At 46.5% G+C, this 16,759-nt stretch overlaps 1 protein-coding gene across 1 annotated transcript; it reads left to right on the top strand.

The window, feature by feature from the left end:
• Positions 1-305: 305 nt before the first annotated feature.
• Positions 306-15,425, top strand: mrs2 (magnesium transporter MRS2). The gene is made up of 12 exons (XM_079745924.1): positions 306-1,271; positions 1,451-1,518; positions 1,770-1,806; positions 2,157-2,269; positions 8,133-8,294; positions 8,997-9,127; positions 10,318-10,434; positions 10,750-10,819; positions 10,922-11,004; positions 11,768-11,885; positions 14,675-14,788; positions 15,175-15,425. The coding sequence occupies exons 1-12, from the start codon at positions 893-895 to the stop codon at positions 15,232-15,234; spliced, it is 1,452 nt and encodes a 483-aa protein (XP_079602050.1). The 5' UTR covers positions 306-892; the 3' UTR covers positions 15,235-15,425.
• The last annotated feature ends 1,334 nt before the right edge of the window (positions 15,426-16,759 follow it).

The following is a 16,759-nucleotide window of genomic DNA, read 5'->3' as shown; positions in this document are numbered from 1 at the left end:
AACCGGGAACCGGAATCCTGCATCAGGACCAGAGTCAGCGGCGTGCTCCAACCGTAGGCTCCAACTACGCACAGTATACGGTAGCTATTTAAATAGACAGAAAGGCAGAAAAAAAAAGTCAATTCAATAATCTATACATTTAACAATGGTGTTTATTAATGAATTCATTTATTTATTTTATTTATATATTTAGTTCCATTTTTAAGTTAACAGTAGAACTGCCACTTGAACGTTTACGTCATACAATAACAAACGCAGGGTTGTACCGCGGTGCATTGTGGGTCTCGTGCTCTGCTGTCGCGACTTTCCCACCCGCCGGACTCATGGGTCCATGGTCGGACTTCACGTGAAACTTTTAACTATTTCCGATTAAATGATTACCCAGCCGGAGTCAACATGCGTGCATCAACATCAGCCGTAACTCCGCAAATAAAAGTTTGTTTGCAAAGTTATCTGGACACTGTGGCTGGCAGCGTTTAGCTTGGTGGCTAGCCCCTGAACATGTTGCAGGAGTCAGGGTTATGTGTGTTATTATGGTGGTAAGGTCTTGTGTATGTTGTGCACATCATGGTTCGATAAGAGAGGTTACCGTTGCATTTACTCTCACGCCGACCTATGCACCTTGTTGTTGACTTAGGTGTAGAGCTTGAATGCTCGTATTAACCTGTTGGCTGCACACACAACGGCACGTAGTCCTTTCTGGAGGTGACTTTTCAGCTCATAATTAGACATGTCTTTTGCCCATGCATTCTTTTTAAATCAGCTGGTTCACCGAGACATATGATGTGTGTCGATTATCGGCTTCCCTTATCCGTTGAACTATTTCCTTGCCATGCGTTTATCCTGATCCCATTGATGTCAGAGCGCTGCTGACCTTACATCTACAGCTGGCATGACGCTGTGCGGAAGGACCGTTTATTGTGCTGGCCTGGGGAGGAGAGCAGAGGCCGTGCTACGGCTGAACCGAGAGATGCTCACCAGCACCAGAAACTGCTACAGAACATATCTCCCAGGAGCTGGGTGTGTTATTAACTCTTTAACGGCATGTTTTGCCAGCATGAGTTGCACTGCTAGAATAGGAAACCAAAAACAGAGAAACAGAAGGTCAGAGATCCACAACTGTGTTAGAGCAGCAAGCGGCCGGACATGGTTATTTCCCCCAAACGTACCAGGCAGGCCAGCAATGCCGGCGTTAAGTCGTCACCTTACAAGTCCCAGACCAGTTGCTTTTGGAAAAGAAACGCCGCCCAGAGGAAACCCAATTTGGAACGGTAAGGCAGATTAAACTTTATTTATATAGCGCCTTTCGTGCAATATTGCAACACAAAGTGCTTTCTCTTTTTTTATGTCACGACTGCATTAAGAGTAAAGCCCACGTTACTGAAATGCCTTTTTATATTTTCCGTTTCTGTCTCTCCTGATGCTCATAAATCTGATTTTTTTTTTTTAGTAACCTCTGTTCGCCACAGAGCCACAGACGCTCCACCGCTCTCGATTGTGGCTCCTACCTTTGTCGTGGTATGTGTATTAGAAGACAGGACCTGCAATGACACAACAAGTATCTAAGCATGCATCCCACGAATGTCGGAGGGAAAGGGGCAAATATACAACAAACCTCAATAAATACACTTATTCATGAAATAGATATCCAGCCTCATTGTCTTTTATATAACTATCAAATGATAATGTAATCAGATGTTTAGATTGTAGGCCTATGTACGGTGTAATGTCGGCTTATCATAATGGTATCTTTTACTTGTATTTCACAGATGAAATTTGACAAAGAAGGAAACGTCACATCCTTTGGTAAGTGTTGCAATGTAAAGAAACGTAGAAATGTGTACATTCAGGTTTCCCTTTGTCCTTACTGTGATTTCTGGAATCGTATGCATAGCTTGTACTTCGTGTTACTGTTTGTAATGGGACTCATCCTGTATTTTGGTAAGGAATTGGTGAACAATGCAATATACAATATTACTTAAACACACCGTGTTCAAGTAGATCGAAGTTGGGACACAATACAACCTTCTTACAGCATGTTACTTAATGGCAGGTATAGATCGACGGTGAGGGCTTTTCTCCTCCAGCTTATCTCTTCATGCATGTCTTGCTGTTGTTGTTGTTGTTGTCGTTGTTGTCGTCGCTTGGCTTGGTAGAGAAGAAGAAAACGGAGCTGTGCCAAGAGCTGAGTCTGCAGACCAGAGACCTGCGCTTCCAGCACAGCACCAGCCTCACAGCCAGGAACAACTGCATCATCATCCGCATGGAGGTAGCCCGGCCGCCGACTCCCCCGGCCCTGGGGCCATGCCCCTGCTCTCCGATCCCAGGAGCCCGCTCACAGCGAGTTATGGTGCCACACATTGAAAAGCCTCTAGTCTTCTAACATAACCAACAATCATTAGTTAACTAAAATAATTATTTTGTGATTGTAGTTTTTTTAGATAATGATGGATGCTCCTGTTGGTTAGAGCAAAAACACTTCACAGTGGATGTTTTTTTTGCTTTTTTCCTCAAAGCTTATTGGGTACTGATGGAACATTTCCGTATTTAATGTTGGCATAAGCCACCAGAAATCCAACTACTTTATGAACGAGCAAACAAGCTAAATTATGCATTTGTTACAAATAATAATAATGGTAACCCTTTCATCATGCATGAATATCATTTTATTACCCATGATCCATTATTCCACATTCAACTTTAATGTCCCATATGTTTTTTATTGAAATTATCTGCAATTAGTTAAAGGAACAATATGTAACATTTGTACTGTACTAAATCATAAAATGACAATCATAAGTCATCCAAGACTTAAGAACACATGCTAGGTCGAAATACTGGCTGGTATACAATCATTATTTTTAATAATAGTATGAGCTGACCAGGTCCCTTAAGGTTTATCAGAGGTTGTTTCCTTGCCTGCATCTATTTACCACACTACTAATACACGCATGACTAAAACTTTGTGTTTTCAACAACACAAAGGCTACAGCTGTGATCTTTATTAAAGGTGACATATTATACCACCAGGTGTGAGTGTGATTAGCCTTACAAGCCGTTTCGAAAATCTGCCCCTTATGACATCACAAGTGGGTGTGTCCACCTAGATCTGTGCTGTGCTCACACATCTAGGTGGACACGCCCACTTGTGATGTCTGAAGGGGCAGATTTTCGAAACGACTTGTAAGGGCTAATCACACTCACACCTGGTGGTATAATATGTCACCTTTAAGAAGGTGCCGTGATGCTGGTTTCCAGTCACAGCTCCCAGGGCACGGGAAGCGACGGGCCTGATACTAACGGTGCACATTGCGGCTCCGAACGTCGGTTCCAGAGGCGGCCACTAGGACGTGTTTTGCCGGTGGCAAAAGGATTAGTCAGTGAAGGGGCTAGCCTCACACCGGACTCCTCTGAAGGGGTCCTCGCAGGCACACCTGCCGCACCGGCAGATGCCTCGGTTGCTACAGACGTTGTGGTCGGGGCCCATGCAGGGCCCCGGGTCGGTGGAGCAATCGCAGGCCTCGTGGGTCCAGCCCTCGGCACACACACAGCGGCCACAGACGCAGCGGCCATGGCCTCCGCACATCCTGTCCGATGACAACAACAACGGTCAGGCAGTGAGGCCAGGAGGAATCCCTATAACACGTCTAGCATAATGTTTTTTTCGCTTTTAGCGTCAGCTGTTCGGTGCCAATAAGCGGTAGTATTTTGTGAAACAACAACAGACCATGTGTCAATGATGGCAGGACAGGCCACGCGCTATTGGCGGTGCTCTGCGATAAGGCTAGACTACAATCAGAGGATTTTACCACGTACGTGCGATTGCAAATCTAGGAAAGGGCGGCGCGGGACCAGAAAGGGACATCTTTGCCTCATCACGTTATTGTGGTGACCATCGTCCCGGACAACGCCGAAACCAATCATCTGGCGTTGCGATATCACCCGTTAAACTTATGACAGTGACTCCTTGCTCGGTACAACAGAGTCAGAGGAGGAGTTTGCGGAGCAGAAGCCAGCTCTTTTTTTTTTAAAGTCGTACTCCCTCTATGCCCCCCAGCGCTGCGTGTGCGTACCTGCTGTCGGAGTACGGACAGTCGAAGTTGCTGCACTCGCAGTAGCGCCCCGTGTATCTCTGGGCGGGGTCGTCCCGCGCCTCGCAGCTACAGAACCCCTCCTCGCACGTCCCCCGCCCCCCGCACACCGGGGCCCCGGGGCCCGCCTGGCACCGCTCCTCCGCCGGGGCCGACGCCGGGGCCCAGCGCCGCCTCTGGCAGCGGGCCCCGGCGTACGGCGCGTCGCACACGCAGCGGCCGCACTCCAGGGAGCCCCGGCGCCCGCAGGACGGGCTGCCCGCCTCGGGGCGCTGCGTGCACTGGCACCCACCTGGGGGGGGGGGGGGAGGGGGGGGAGGGAGGGGGAGGAGAACCGGAAGGTTTAGAGGTGGAAGGTGCCCCCCCCCCCCTCGTTTACCCTGAGACCTTCCCTACGCCATGGAGATTAAAACATTTCAAATAAAACAAAAGGTATCAGAAGAATGTTATATATATCGGGTTGAAAACGTCGAAAGGTTGCCAACGCTGCACTAACTCGAGCAAGGGTGCAAAGCCAATAGCAGACTACCGCTCTGCCCGAAAGAACCCCCCCCCTTTTTAAGCGCTATCGTCTCACACTCGGTGAGAGCCAGACAGAAGCTTACTCACACTCGGATGTTATCTGCAGCTCCAGGAGCTGTGCAAAGCCTTTGGGTGTGATGGTGACGTTCCAGGATCCATTCTCCGGGGGACAGTGTGTGGCCTCCACGTTCACCTGAAGCGTTTCCCCAAACACGGAGAATCAGATAGGAACGACAGCAGCTCCTACTGGTGAAACCGATTATTGCAATTGCTGTTTGCGATTACCCCATTCCACTTGTTCAAAAGGGATTAGCTCAAGTCAGTGCATGACTGACCTCTTTCTATTTACCATTGGAATACGAGAGGTTGTAGAGGTTTTAAGATTTCCTTCAGGTGATGCTAACTAATAGCTTTGTAGCACGTCTTCAGAAGACTTGGAGGATCTGACCATGGGACTCTGCAGTACTGAGTCACAGACCATGTGCTTTAAAATGGTCTTCAAAACAATCAGCTACTGCGTGGTGTGCCATTTCTTCAATATCTATATAATATATATATATGACTTTTAATGGGACCTTATATATATGGGACCTTGTATGCCTCACCTGTGTGACCCAGGGGTTTCCCGTGCGGCTGAACGTGATGTTGAGGTGTTGCGGCGCGGGGCTGGTCTCCAGGGTCACCTCCCCGGTCACGTCCCTGGCCCTGGGCAGGGTCAGGGTGGTGGACTGGACCACGCCAGGCCTCAGGGTCATCCGCACCACCGTGGCCCAGACCGCCCGGTCCTCTCGCGCTCTGCAGGGTTGTTAGGTTAGGGGGCACGTGTTTGATTGGTTTGCTATTTAGTTTGTTAATCGTGTGATCGCAAACCCTCAAAAAAAACGGAGATTTGGTTTTAGGCTGTGCTAGGATTTCAACATAAAAACATTTTGAGATTAGTGAACAGATTAGATTTAAGATTGAAGAGCTTCCAGGTAAATACTACCCTTTTTCAAATCAGTGCGGAAACCCCAATGGACTGGACAAGAGACAAAAGAGCTAGAACTATTTTAAATGCAGTGGAAACAAGCCTAGCTTAAGCAGCATAGACCTTCATTGAGTGAGCTAGCATGTCCCTCGGTGCCACCCGACTTTCAGTATGCTAGCTCTCAGGTCCGCTTGCCCCCCTACCTGCTCTCGTTAGTGACGGACAGCAGGCCTCCTCTGGGGTTGTAGAGGTCTCTGACGCAGCCCGCCTGCGCCAGCTTCTCCTCGGTGTTGCAGCGGGGCCCCGTGATGTCCAGGTAGTTGCACCATGCGCACTCCGGCCCCGCCCGGATGCACTGGTCACAGGTCTGTTTGCGAGGGCATCTCCCCTTGCGGGCCCCGGCAGGGCAGACGAGACCCAGCAGCAGACACACAGAGAGCAGCACGGACAACCTGCACACACGGGGGTGTGTTTAAAGGGCTGACGTTATGCTCAGCTGCTGTGGGTGTGATTAGGCATTACGAGCTGTTTGAAAATCGGCCTTTTCCTGTGGTTAAGTGACCTCACAAGTGTCCACCTAGATGCACGATGGATGGATCAGTCTTCCAGCCTACTCGGAGGACTGTACCATGTTGCTTATCTATCCATCATGCACCTAGGTGGACACTCACACTTGTGATGTCACTAAAACACAGGTAAGGGCAGTTTTTCAAAAGGATTATAATGGCTAATCACAATGTGATTTTGCCTGCTAGCGTCCTCCCATGGCCAGAACTGGGCTAAAAATCCTGATGAGCAAAGAGCAGTGGCAAAAGTAGTAAAACACTGCATCGGTTTTCATGTCACAAACTATGACGGTGCTCCTTTCCCTTGTATGCAATAGTAAATCAAAGCTACCGTCTCTCACACATTGAGCCTAAGGATCACCAAAATGAACCTCTCCACGTGCTCTTACTAAACGGATGCTATTTCTCACCCGTGAACATTGCTGCCTGTTATAAAACGATTCAGACAGGCCCACTAGTGCTTTACTTCAAATTTGAAAATTACTCTGGGGAGTGGTGGGTATTAACTTACTCTTTTAGTACTGCTTACAGTACAGGCTGTACGATGTTGTTTTGAGTAGGTAGCGGTCGTTCAACTGCCCGATTCATCTGTGGAAGATAAGCTCGCAAACGCTTGCAGTGGTTATCCATTAATGGAAAGCTTTGCTCCCTGAGGCTACCTAACGTTAACCTTCTTCATCCAGAACAATGATCTGGTCAACTGTAGGTTAAATCGAGCGATGTGTTGCTGACTCCCTCGGTCACGCCCCGGACTCCATCCTGTTTACCTTGTTCAAAACACTGAGGTTACGCTTTTTGGCCAATGATCCCTCTGGTAGCAAAAAAACGTGTTTTTCTATGTTTGTCTTTTGATTGTTATGGTTAAGATTAGAAGATTTGAAACGGGCGAAATAGCTGTAAATAGTCGTGTTTCTTAACTAAAAGTACACGAATTAATAAATAAATGTCCGAGGCGTGCGGCGGCGTTGTGGCCAACGTCCATCAAACCTCACTCAAAGGATTCCTGACGGGTTGGCAGCCCTGAGCTAATGAAGAGAAGTTGAAAAAAAAATCCTATAAAAAGGCAGAATGCATTACCTGAGCTCCATGGCGTCTGTACAAGCCCTTTCTTGAATACACTGGAAATAGCTGACCGTCTGGTTCAGTTCCAATATTTATAGGGTCATGGTACATTGTGAGGCTCTTGGTTTTGTGAGTGAAACACAATTATATTGATTGATTATACAAGCACTTACCTTATCTTACTAACTCAACCTCTGGACTGGCACCCACACTGCACATTTTAGCCTGGGTTTTTGGGAGTTAAATCCTACAGCATTATTACTGTAGTTTAATAGACTCGTTTGGTAGACTGAGGTCTGGGACTGTGGTTATGTTATATATATGGTTATGTTGCAATAGCATCAGCACCCAGCGTCAGTTTGGGTCTTGAAATTAAAGTGAACCCCCCGTTTCGGCCCCAATGTGTACACGTTATGAGATTTAAAGTTTAGATTTTCCTTCCAGGCTGAGAGGTCTAGGAAGAAGGGAGCTATGTTGTTTATGAAGTTTGTCACATACCGCGATGCTAATCTCCATGGGTCAAAGAAGCTAACCCTCCTTCGGAACAGCTTTGGCCCACGACTATCAGAGTATAAGAGCTGAACAGTCGTGACAGTCTTAAGGGTTTTGGTAAAGTGATGGTTTGAGGGGCGTTGTCAAAACGTTGTCTCAACTACAGTGTGCAGCCAGTGGAAAGCGGTTAAAGAGTTTTTAGCTGGAAGTAGCGGGATTCATGCATTTCACAAATAGTTTACCTTGTATACAACTGTATACGTTTTTTATCCATAATAACAAAGACGTTTTCCCCAACCTTTTGTGAGACCCCCCCCAAAAAAGATTTTTCTTTACTATTTTTTTACTACTACTTACTAGTTTTCTTACTATTTAAATCACTTTGTTGTCTCCGTCTCTCCCTGCCCCCCCCCCTCCTGTCAACGAGTTCAGACCCTGAGGGCGGTGGTGACCCCCCAGTGCCTGCTGGTGCTGGACTTCCGGGGTCTGGGCCTGGAGCGCTGGCTGGTGCTGGAGCTGGCTCATCAGCTGGCCTCGCACACCAACCCACTGCCCTTCGAGTTCAGAGCCCTAGAGGCCATTCTGCAGCACAGGGTAACAGAACGGGTGTGTGCGTGTGCGTGTGCGTGTGTGTGTGTGTGTGTGTGTGCGCCTGTGTGTGAGGTCATAGCTATGCCTTAAACGTTTTTCTTTCAATCAAACATTTTATCCGATAGATGACAAATCGCACTATGCATGCCTGTGAGATTTCTTTTATACTTTTAGGGAATTCTATGAGAGCATAGTTGCCACAATTAGATTGTTAGTGACATCATTGTAGAATTGCCGTTTAGATTTGTCTGTAGTGTACAGGGCTAGCTTGTTTGTGCTTTCTTGCCAGGAGAAAGATCAGCCAGATTACCCGTTGTGTATCAAAATGCTTGGACGATTCTCCCTACGCTCCAGCCCCGACACCATACTACATTAGATTTGTTTTGCGCTAAAAGCAAACCTGCAGCAACACAGAATCAATCCACAGCGTTCAGGTTGGGCAACATGGGCTGCCTTGGTGGCTCAGGGGGCAGAGCGCGTACCATACAGGCTCAGTCCTGAGCGCAGCGACCCGGGTTCGAATCCTACCCGTGGCCCTTTGCTGCATGCCCTCCCCTCTATCTCCCATACCTTCCTCTCCGTCTCACGCTATAATAGTCTTAAACAAGAGGTTCGGCAACATAACAAACCAGGGCAGAAGCAGCAGCAGCAGCCGGCGGTGGTGTATTGAACATACCCGTGTCGATCGTCCGTGTCGGCGCGCAGGTGTCGGTGCTGCAGGCCCGGTTGAACGAGGTCCACCCGGTCATCCTGGACACGCTGGAGTCCCTGGTGGATCCCAAGCTGCTGTCGGCAGACCGCACCAAGCTGCACATCCTGCTGCAGAACAGCAAGAGGTAATAATAATAATAATAACAATAATGGATTGAATTTATACAGTATAGCGCTTTTGTAGACACTCAAAGACGCTTTACAGTGAAGGGGGGGGCGACCTCACTCACTCACCACCAGCAGTGTGTCGCACCCACTGGGTGATGCACGGCAGGCAATCGGCGCCAGGACGCTCGCCACACACCGGCTCGAGGTGGAGGGTGAGGGAATTAATGAGGCAGACAATTATACAGGGGGGTGATCAGGGGGCCAGATTGAATGCGCCCAGCGGCGGTTCTACGCAAGACTTCCTCCAAGCAGGGGGGTGGGGGCGGGGGTGGGTTTGCATCATGACCCTACGGACTTCAGTGGGGGTTTCATTCCGTCTGTGCACGGCACCTTCTCAACGAGCACGTGTGCAGCGTGCAGCCGGAGGGGTCGCCAATATACCAATTCCCCCCACAGTGTTATGTACTTCATTGAAAACCACTTCGCGGCGCGTTTTTATTTTTTACTGCCAGTGGCGGCCCCCCATGTGATTTTGCGCCCCCCACAAATATGGCGCCCCGGGCGGCTGCCTCGTTCGCCCGTGCCTAAAAGCGCCGCTGAATGAGCCTGGTGGGGCAGTTTTAGCCAGGACACCGGGGGAATCCCCTCCTCTTTGGCGATAAGTGCCCTGGGATCCTTTATGGTCTCAGTGAGTCAGGACCCCGGTGGCCGCCCGTTGCTGCTGAGCTTCTGGCGCTGTGGCTGCAGAAACCCCAACAGTGTTGATGCTTAACGGTCACATAGGGCTGGGCAATTAATCCCGTTTTGATCGCGATTTTGATTTTTGGGTGAAACGATCTCCAAACTAAAATAATAAATAAAAACTAAATAATAATTTTTTTTATACAAGTATATTTATTTGATTCATTAAATGTTTTAAAGAACAGCTGGATTCATATTTGTACATTATTTTCTATTTGAACATTTTCTATTTGAACATTTAGTGTATTTTTTTAAGGGGAGATTTCGAGTGTTCTCTTTTACACAGTGTATTTTTGGAGAGAAATGCCGAATAAATGCATCACGTTTTCAAAACTCAAAAACAGTCGTTTGAATAATCGTGCTTTCAATACTGACCAAAACAATCGTGATGATGATTTTCTCCATAACGGAGCAGCCCCACGGTCCCATTGACCTCCCACCTCTTGTCTTCCTGTGCGGCGCTCAGCCTGTCGGAGCTGGAGACGGACATCCGGGTGTTCAAAGACTCCATGTTGAAGATCCTGGACGCGGACGAGATCATCGAGGAGCTCTGCCTCACCAAGTGGACCGATCCCCGGGTGTTGTACGTCGCTCTTTCTCTCGTGAACGCACGCGATCACGCACACGCACACAAACACACACACTCACCAATATTAAAGGGAATCTGCCTTCATTTTTGCATTTAGTTTTTAGCATTTTGCACATTTACGCATGTTTTTCAATCTTATTCTATTTGTAACATGGTGTTTGCTGCTGCTGGAGGTGCAATTTCCTGAGGGAACCTTCCCAAGGGATTAATAAAGTTATTGTCTGTCTGTCTGTCTGTCTGTCTGTCTGTCTGTCTGTCTGTCTGTCTGTCTGTCTGTCTGTCTGTCTGTCCTTCCTTCCTTTGTTGCAGGGAGGAGAGCAGTCTGGGTATTGACCATGCTGAGGAGATGGAGCTCCTGTTGGAGAACTACTACATGCAGGTATTGCTGTTGGTGAAACCAGGAGACAATTCCCTCCATAATAACGCTTTACTATCATGTGATGTACTGTTATCTGTGGTGACGCCATTTGCTCTGTGCCAGGCTGAAGAGCTAGGCAACGATACCAGAGAGCTCAAAGGACTGATAGACGACTCAGAGAGCGTCATCTTCATCAATCTGGACAGGTACACACACACACACACACACACACACACACACACACACACACACACACACACACACACACACACACACACACACACACACACACACACACACACACACACACACACACACACACACACACACACAGTCACTCGCAAACACACACACAAAGTCACTCGAAGTCACACACACTCACACACACAAATTTAATTTAGACATTGTCAGCATGTATTCTTGCAGCGCCAGATGTACATCCATCGATAGTCTGATGTGAGCGTGGGAGAAGGGTAGTGTTCACACAGGGTTGACTTAAAAATGGAAGTAGCTAGCAGGTCTGGTAGCCCTACCAACAACAAGGGGTTATAAAGGGTTATGTTAAACGCATGAACTCTCCACTGCAATTGCGATGGTTATCTTGCAAGAGATCACTGGCATTATATCACACGGACTAAGTAGAAATGAGCACATTAGTTTTGCATCAATGTAAACATAATCATTTTGATATGTGAAAAAACTTTGGTTAGGAATTCTTGAAACACATTGTTCATTGTTTGTAAACGCCCTTAAAACGCATCTTCGGTTAAATATTTTATGCGAAAACTAAAATCTGACTTTGGGGAATATTTTATTAGGCATTATTATACATCTATAACTCTCAATACTCAATCTTAACATAATAGGAATCAAAGGTCTGTATTTGTTGCAAACCATCTGGCGCTATTCCAAGATGATGATTTGTTGTTCTGCGTCATTCTTCTTTGTTCTCTCCCTCTCTCCCATTAGTCATCGCAATGTGATGATGCGCCTGAATCTCCAGTTGACCATGGGAACCTTCTCCCTCTCCCTCTTCGGTCTGATGGGCGTGGCCTTCGGAATGAACCTCATGTCCTCCTTCGAAGAGGTGAGCTCAGACCTCATCATCATGACATCACTTCTAATTGACATCTGCACTCCTCAATTTGTGGTTTGTTGTGTTACTTCAAGCAAATCGATGATAGGTGTCGCCAATGGAGAAACATACTTTACTTTGCAATCCAAATCGCCCATAAAATCCTTAAGCGGGTTGACGTAGGTGACGTCTGAATGTGAGCTGTTTCACTGTGACCGCGTCAAGGGGATAACGTCCACAGTTTGTAGCTCACTCAGAACAGCTGGGACTTCCTGTCGGTTCCAGCGGCAGAACTCAGTTGAGATCCGCTGTGAAATATGCTTCCTCCATTCACCTTTTTCTAAGCATCTTTTTGTAAGCATCTTTTTCTCCATCCATCTTTTTCTAAGCAATCCCTGTTGGGATTGTTCCCGTTCTATCGTAGTCCCGAAGGAGGAGCTAGGATAGGCTCTCTGGTTCCCATTGTTTCCAGCTCATCTCTCTGAGCCCTAAGTCTCGCTTTGTGTCTGCTAATGAGGCAGTCCAGTTTGGACGAGACTTAGGATGAACATTAATAACACAATGAATATTCTTTAGATGCAGTTAGTTAGTGTACCCGTAGGCCAAAGCTGGTGGCCGTGTTGGCCTTCTCCGAGGGAGGGATAGCTTCTCTGACCCATGGAGATTAGCACAACGGTGTGTGACACACTTCATAGACAACATGGCTCATCAGGTTTATTACGATACTGGTTTAAAAAAGGAAAACGACCACAAAGTTGGCGTGGTTTGTAGCCATGGGGGTCACATAACAGTTAGCATGGCCGTTTGAACACACGCGCTACCACTTCTGCTACTACTACTAATTCTACCTCGACTACTGATACTTTTATGACTAGTACTACTTCTACGACTACTACTACTACTAGTACAGATACTTCTAGAACTACTATTACGACTAGAAATCTCTTACAGGTGTATTTCTTTCTGTTCTCTCCTCTGCCGCGCACCGTCACAACACGACCTTTGATATGGTTTTCAAATGTTTCTAATATATATATCATGTCAAAGACGTTGATTTTTTTTTTCTCTGTGTGGCTCCCATCTGACCACTCCAGTTATTGAAATCATTGCACTAGACACACTATCGCTAGATTGGGCCTTTTGGAAAACTGAGACACTAAATTGAATCCTAGTGCTGCAACTGTGGCCTTTTATTATAGGCCGAATAGCAAACTGTGGGTTAAAGAGGAAGTTTCCTTTCCCGTTTTTTTATTTTAATGCACTTGCCAGATAATAAGACATAATGAAGCGATGATTAAATAAAGGAAACAGCTCCTGCTGAAATTCTGCTGAAAAAGTCTTCCCCTTTCTGGGTGTTTTTTCCCCGGCAAGCAAAGCTCTGCACAGGAGTCACCCTAAAAGAAGAACATGGTTCCTCTAGTTTAAAATATTTTTGTAACTTTGAAGCTTATCGGGTGTCATGGGGGAGACCACTTCCCAAATGCATGGTTCCCCTTTCAAGTATATGAACGCTCAGAATGAAATAGGCGTGTTGCAATGCACGTCTAATTTGTTAACTCTTTGACTCACTATCAGAAGAGAGGGAGCCACTCTGAACTCTGCACTCTTAATTTAACTCGCCACTCTGAACACAGCCGTTTTATTATTTATCATATCTGGATGACCTGTGCAATATCCCTACTGTAAACCTGATGCCCTTTACTTCACTTCACTTAACTTGGCTTCAGACACAAATCTACTTTGATTTTATATACAAGTATATGTATTACATTCTGCTGTTGGATAGATTCATATTTTATTTCTAATTAGAATGTTCTATTTACACCGTAGTGTGTTTATATTACTAGCTGTGTTTTAGGGTTGAACGATTAATCGAATTCAAATCTAAATCGCGATGTAATAGAACGCGGTATGCAAATCGCAAAGGTTGAGATTTAAAAAAATAATAATGAAAAAAAAGTGATTTGTTACCGTTACTGACTGGAAATTAGTACGATTCATTTATTTTTATTTTTGTTTTACAATTAAATAGTTAAGTAAAGAAGTTTATATTATAAATTAATCTCAACACATCGGCCTGGCCTAAAGGAAAGAGCAGTTTTTATGTTGACTGCTTCCAATGTTGTGTTGGTCATACTAAAGAATGATTTATTTCTTTTTCAGTGAATAATACACAACATAAGTAACTTAATAAATTATAAAAATCGCACATTAAATCGCAATCGCAATATTGGTGAAAATAATCGCAATTTGATTATTTCCCCAAATCGTTCAGCCCTACTGTGTTCATTCTATTCTACTCCCTATGTGGATTCTGGCTTGAGCTGAGCAACTGTCACAGTCACCTTCCTCTGGGATCAACTGACTCAGCTGTATCTTTAGCTGTATTCAAAAGAATATTGGTGACTGCATCCCGCCGCCCACCCAGTTCACTGCTGTCTCCCCCCACTGGGTAATGGGTATTAGAATCTAAAGGCTCCGTTATGGTTCCACGTCGACGCAACGCAATGACCACGCAGACGCTTCGACGCAATCGTGGACCAGTTTTAGCTCTGCGTCGGGTTTACGTCGAGTTTACGTTAGCGAACCAATCACAGCCCTTGCTGCTGCGTCGCCTCCACGCAAGGTTACAATTTTTGGGAGGCGCACGTCAGGCGCTTGCGGTGGACGCAAGGAGGGTCCGCAAGGACGTAATGTGTCCGTAAACCCCCATTGCGTTGCGTCGACGTGGAACCATGATCAGCTCTCAAGGGGCCAACGCATAGTATGACACCTCTTCGTGTGTTGTTGACCTGTCGCAGGACCCCAGGGTGTTCTGGCTGGTCACGGGTTTCATGTTCCTGGGCAGTGGCCTCATCTGGAGGAGGCTGCTGTCCTTCCTGGGACGACATCTGGAACCCACGTCACCCCCACCGGTAGCACACACGCACACAGGGACGCCCGCAGGAAACCACAGACACACGGGCACAGACTACCACACACGCACGCACACACGTTCACACGGACACAGACGCACACAGGGACACACAGATACACATACGCACATACACAAAAGCACAGAAAAACATACATGGACACACACAGACGAAAACACTTTTTTTTTTTTTATTCTGTGGATAAGTTGCAACAAAAGTTGCAACAATTAATGTTCCTATAATGTTCCTATAAGCCTTAGTTTAGTTACTACCTGTTCCAAAAAAAGTACTTGGTTATGTTTTCTGTATTTATGTTCTTATCGCAAATAGCATTTGCAGAGTTGCCATTAATGCATGGCCCTCCTTCTCTGTTTTGTTGAACCCAGATCCCTCCAGTCTGGAAGAGGAACCTGAAAACCCCAGACGCCAAAGCCGGACTCCGGTGACTCGGAAAAAATCTTGTTCTACCTCAGAGAGTCGCTCTCGGTGACTCAACAACCCCCCCGTCCATCTGCACTACGCCTGAGCAGGGTTTATTTGTTGATTATCCCAACGCCTACCAGACCGACAGCTTAGTTCAGCAACCAGCGATGTCCAAATAAGGGAAAAGGCTCCAGTCCAGTCAGACGTGTGTTTTATTTTTTGGGGGGGGGGGGGGGGGGGGGCGTTCTACAGTGAAGACTCATTGGCGTACTACCGGTCTGTCCTGACCCCTGTAGCCCCCCCCCTCCCCGGGGGAACTGCTTCACACCCGCAGTTGGTCTCAACTTTGGGGGGGAGTTGGTGGATGGAATATATGAACAGGATGTGTTGCTTTGTCCTAATTGTTGTTTTGGGTATGGGGATAAGTGACCTTATAAGACAAAGGGTTAGAAATTTGCCTTGTCTTGCCATACAGTTCCAAGAGTTGCCTTTAGAGGACAGCAAAACTTGCGCAAAAACAAGTGTCTTTCTGTTTTTTTTTAATGTTTCAGTTGGTTTCAATTGAAGTAGAAAAGCTGAATATGTTGTTTTTAAAATAAGGACACATTCAAAACCTCTACACATAAAACAATAATATCCATGATATGAAGATGAACTTATACTTTACATATGTTACTGAAATCTGTGCTGTAAAACATCTCAAGACTTTGCCAACATCAGAAATAGGTTTTCTAAATAATATACACGGCTAGGATAGTTTATTCATAAACCTTTGTCTAACTGTTATGTACAACTGTCATTTATAGCAAAGAATTGCAATAAAATAATGCATCTGTACAGTAATGGCTATTTGTTTCTTTAATATCTAGCTAACCTCTTATAAAAAAACAATCCATGGTTTCTATGATATTATTCTCAATCAGTGGTCTTAAACCTTTGAGACAACGCAGAACATCCACATATTTTTTTGTGAGAGTATTGAAAAAGAACGAAAGGGGTTTGAACGACAAACAGTGTTTTAATCCATACCTTGTATAATGCCCGATATAATTTTTTTCCGGAAGTTGGCCAATGGAGCGATACTTGTCTGGGGTTGCCGTGGATACGAGCCTCTATCGTCCTGGCCGGAGCAGGTGCTGCTTCGAGAGCCCTTTTGGGACCACCCACCAGGGAGTAGTTTCCGTTCGCAACTGTGGAGAATCGTCGTCCGCCGAGAACTTGGGTGGGGGGGGGGGGGACCTCCATTTATTTCTACTCCTGGATACAACCGTTATGTTTGATACCAAAAGATTATACATTTTTTGGTATCAAAAAATACAAGGGGAAGCCCGTGTTGGGGAAGCCTTCCCCAACACCCAGCTCTGTGTGACGATCCAATACAGTCAGGCTCAGCCGACTGGGGGCCGATGGTTCTCTAGAAGAGCCCCAGGGAGGGGCAGAGGATATGGGGGATCGACCTTGGCATGTGGCCCTCTGCTGCCCGGAGCCCTCGAGCAAGGCACATTGGGATGCCAAAGGTTCAAGTCCCTTGACTTCAATAAGAGACTG

The sequence above is a fragment of the Pollachius pollachius genome (assembly GCF_949987615.1).
Source record: "Pollachius pollachius genome assembly, chromosome: 1".
NCBI lineage: Eukaryota > Metazoa > Chordata > Actinopteri > Gadiformes > Gadidae > Pollachius > Pollachius pollachius.
This window is presented reverse-complemented; position numbering and strand designations above follow the sequence as displayed.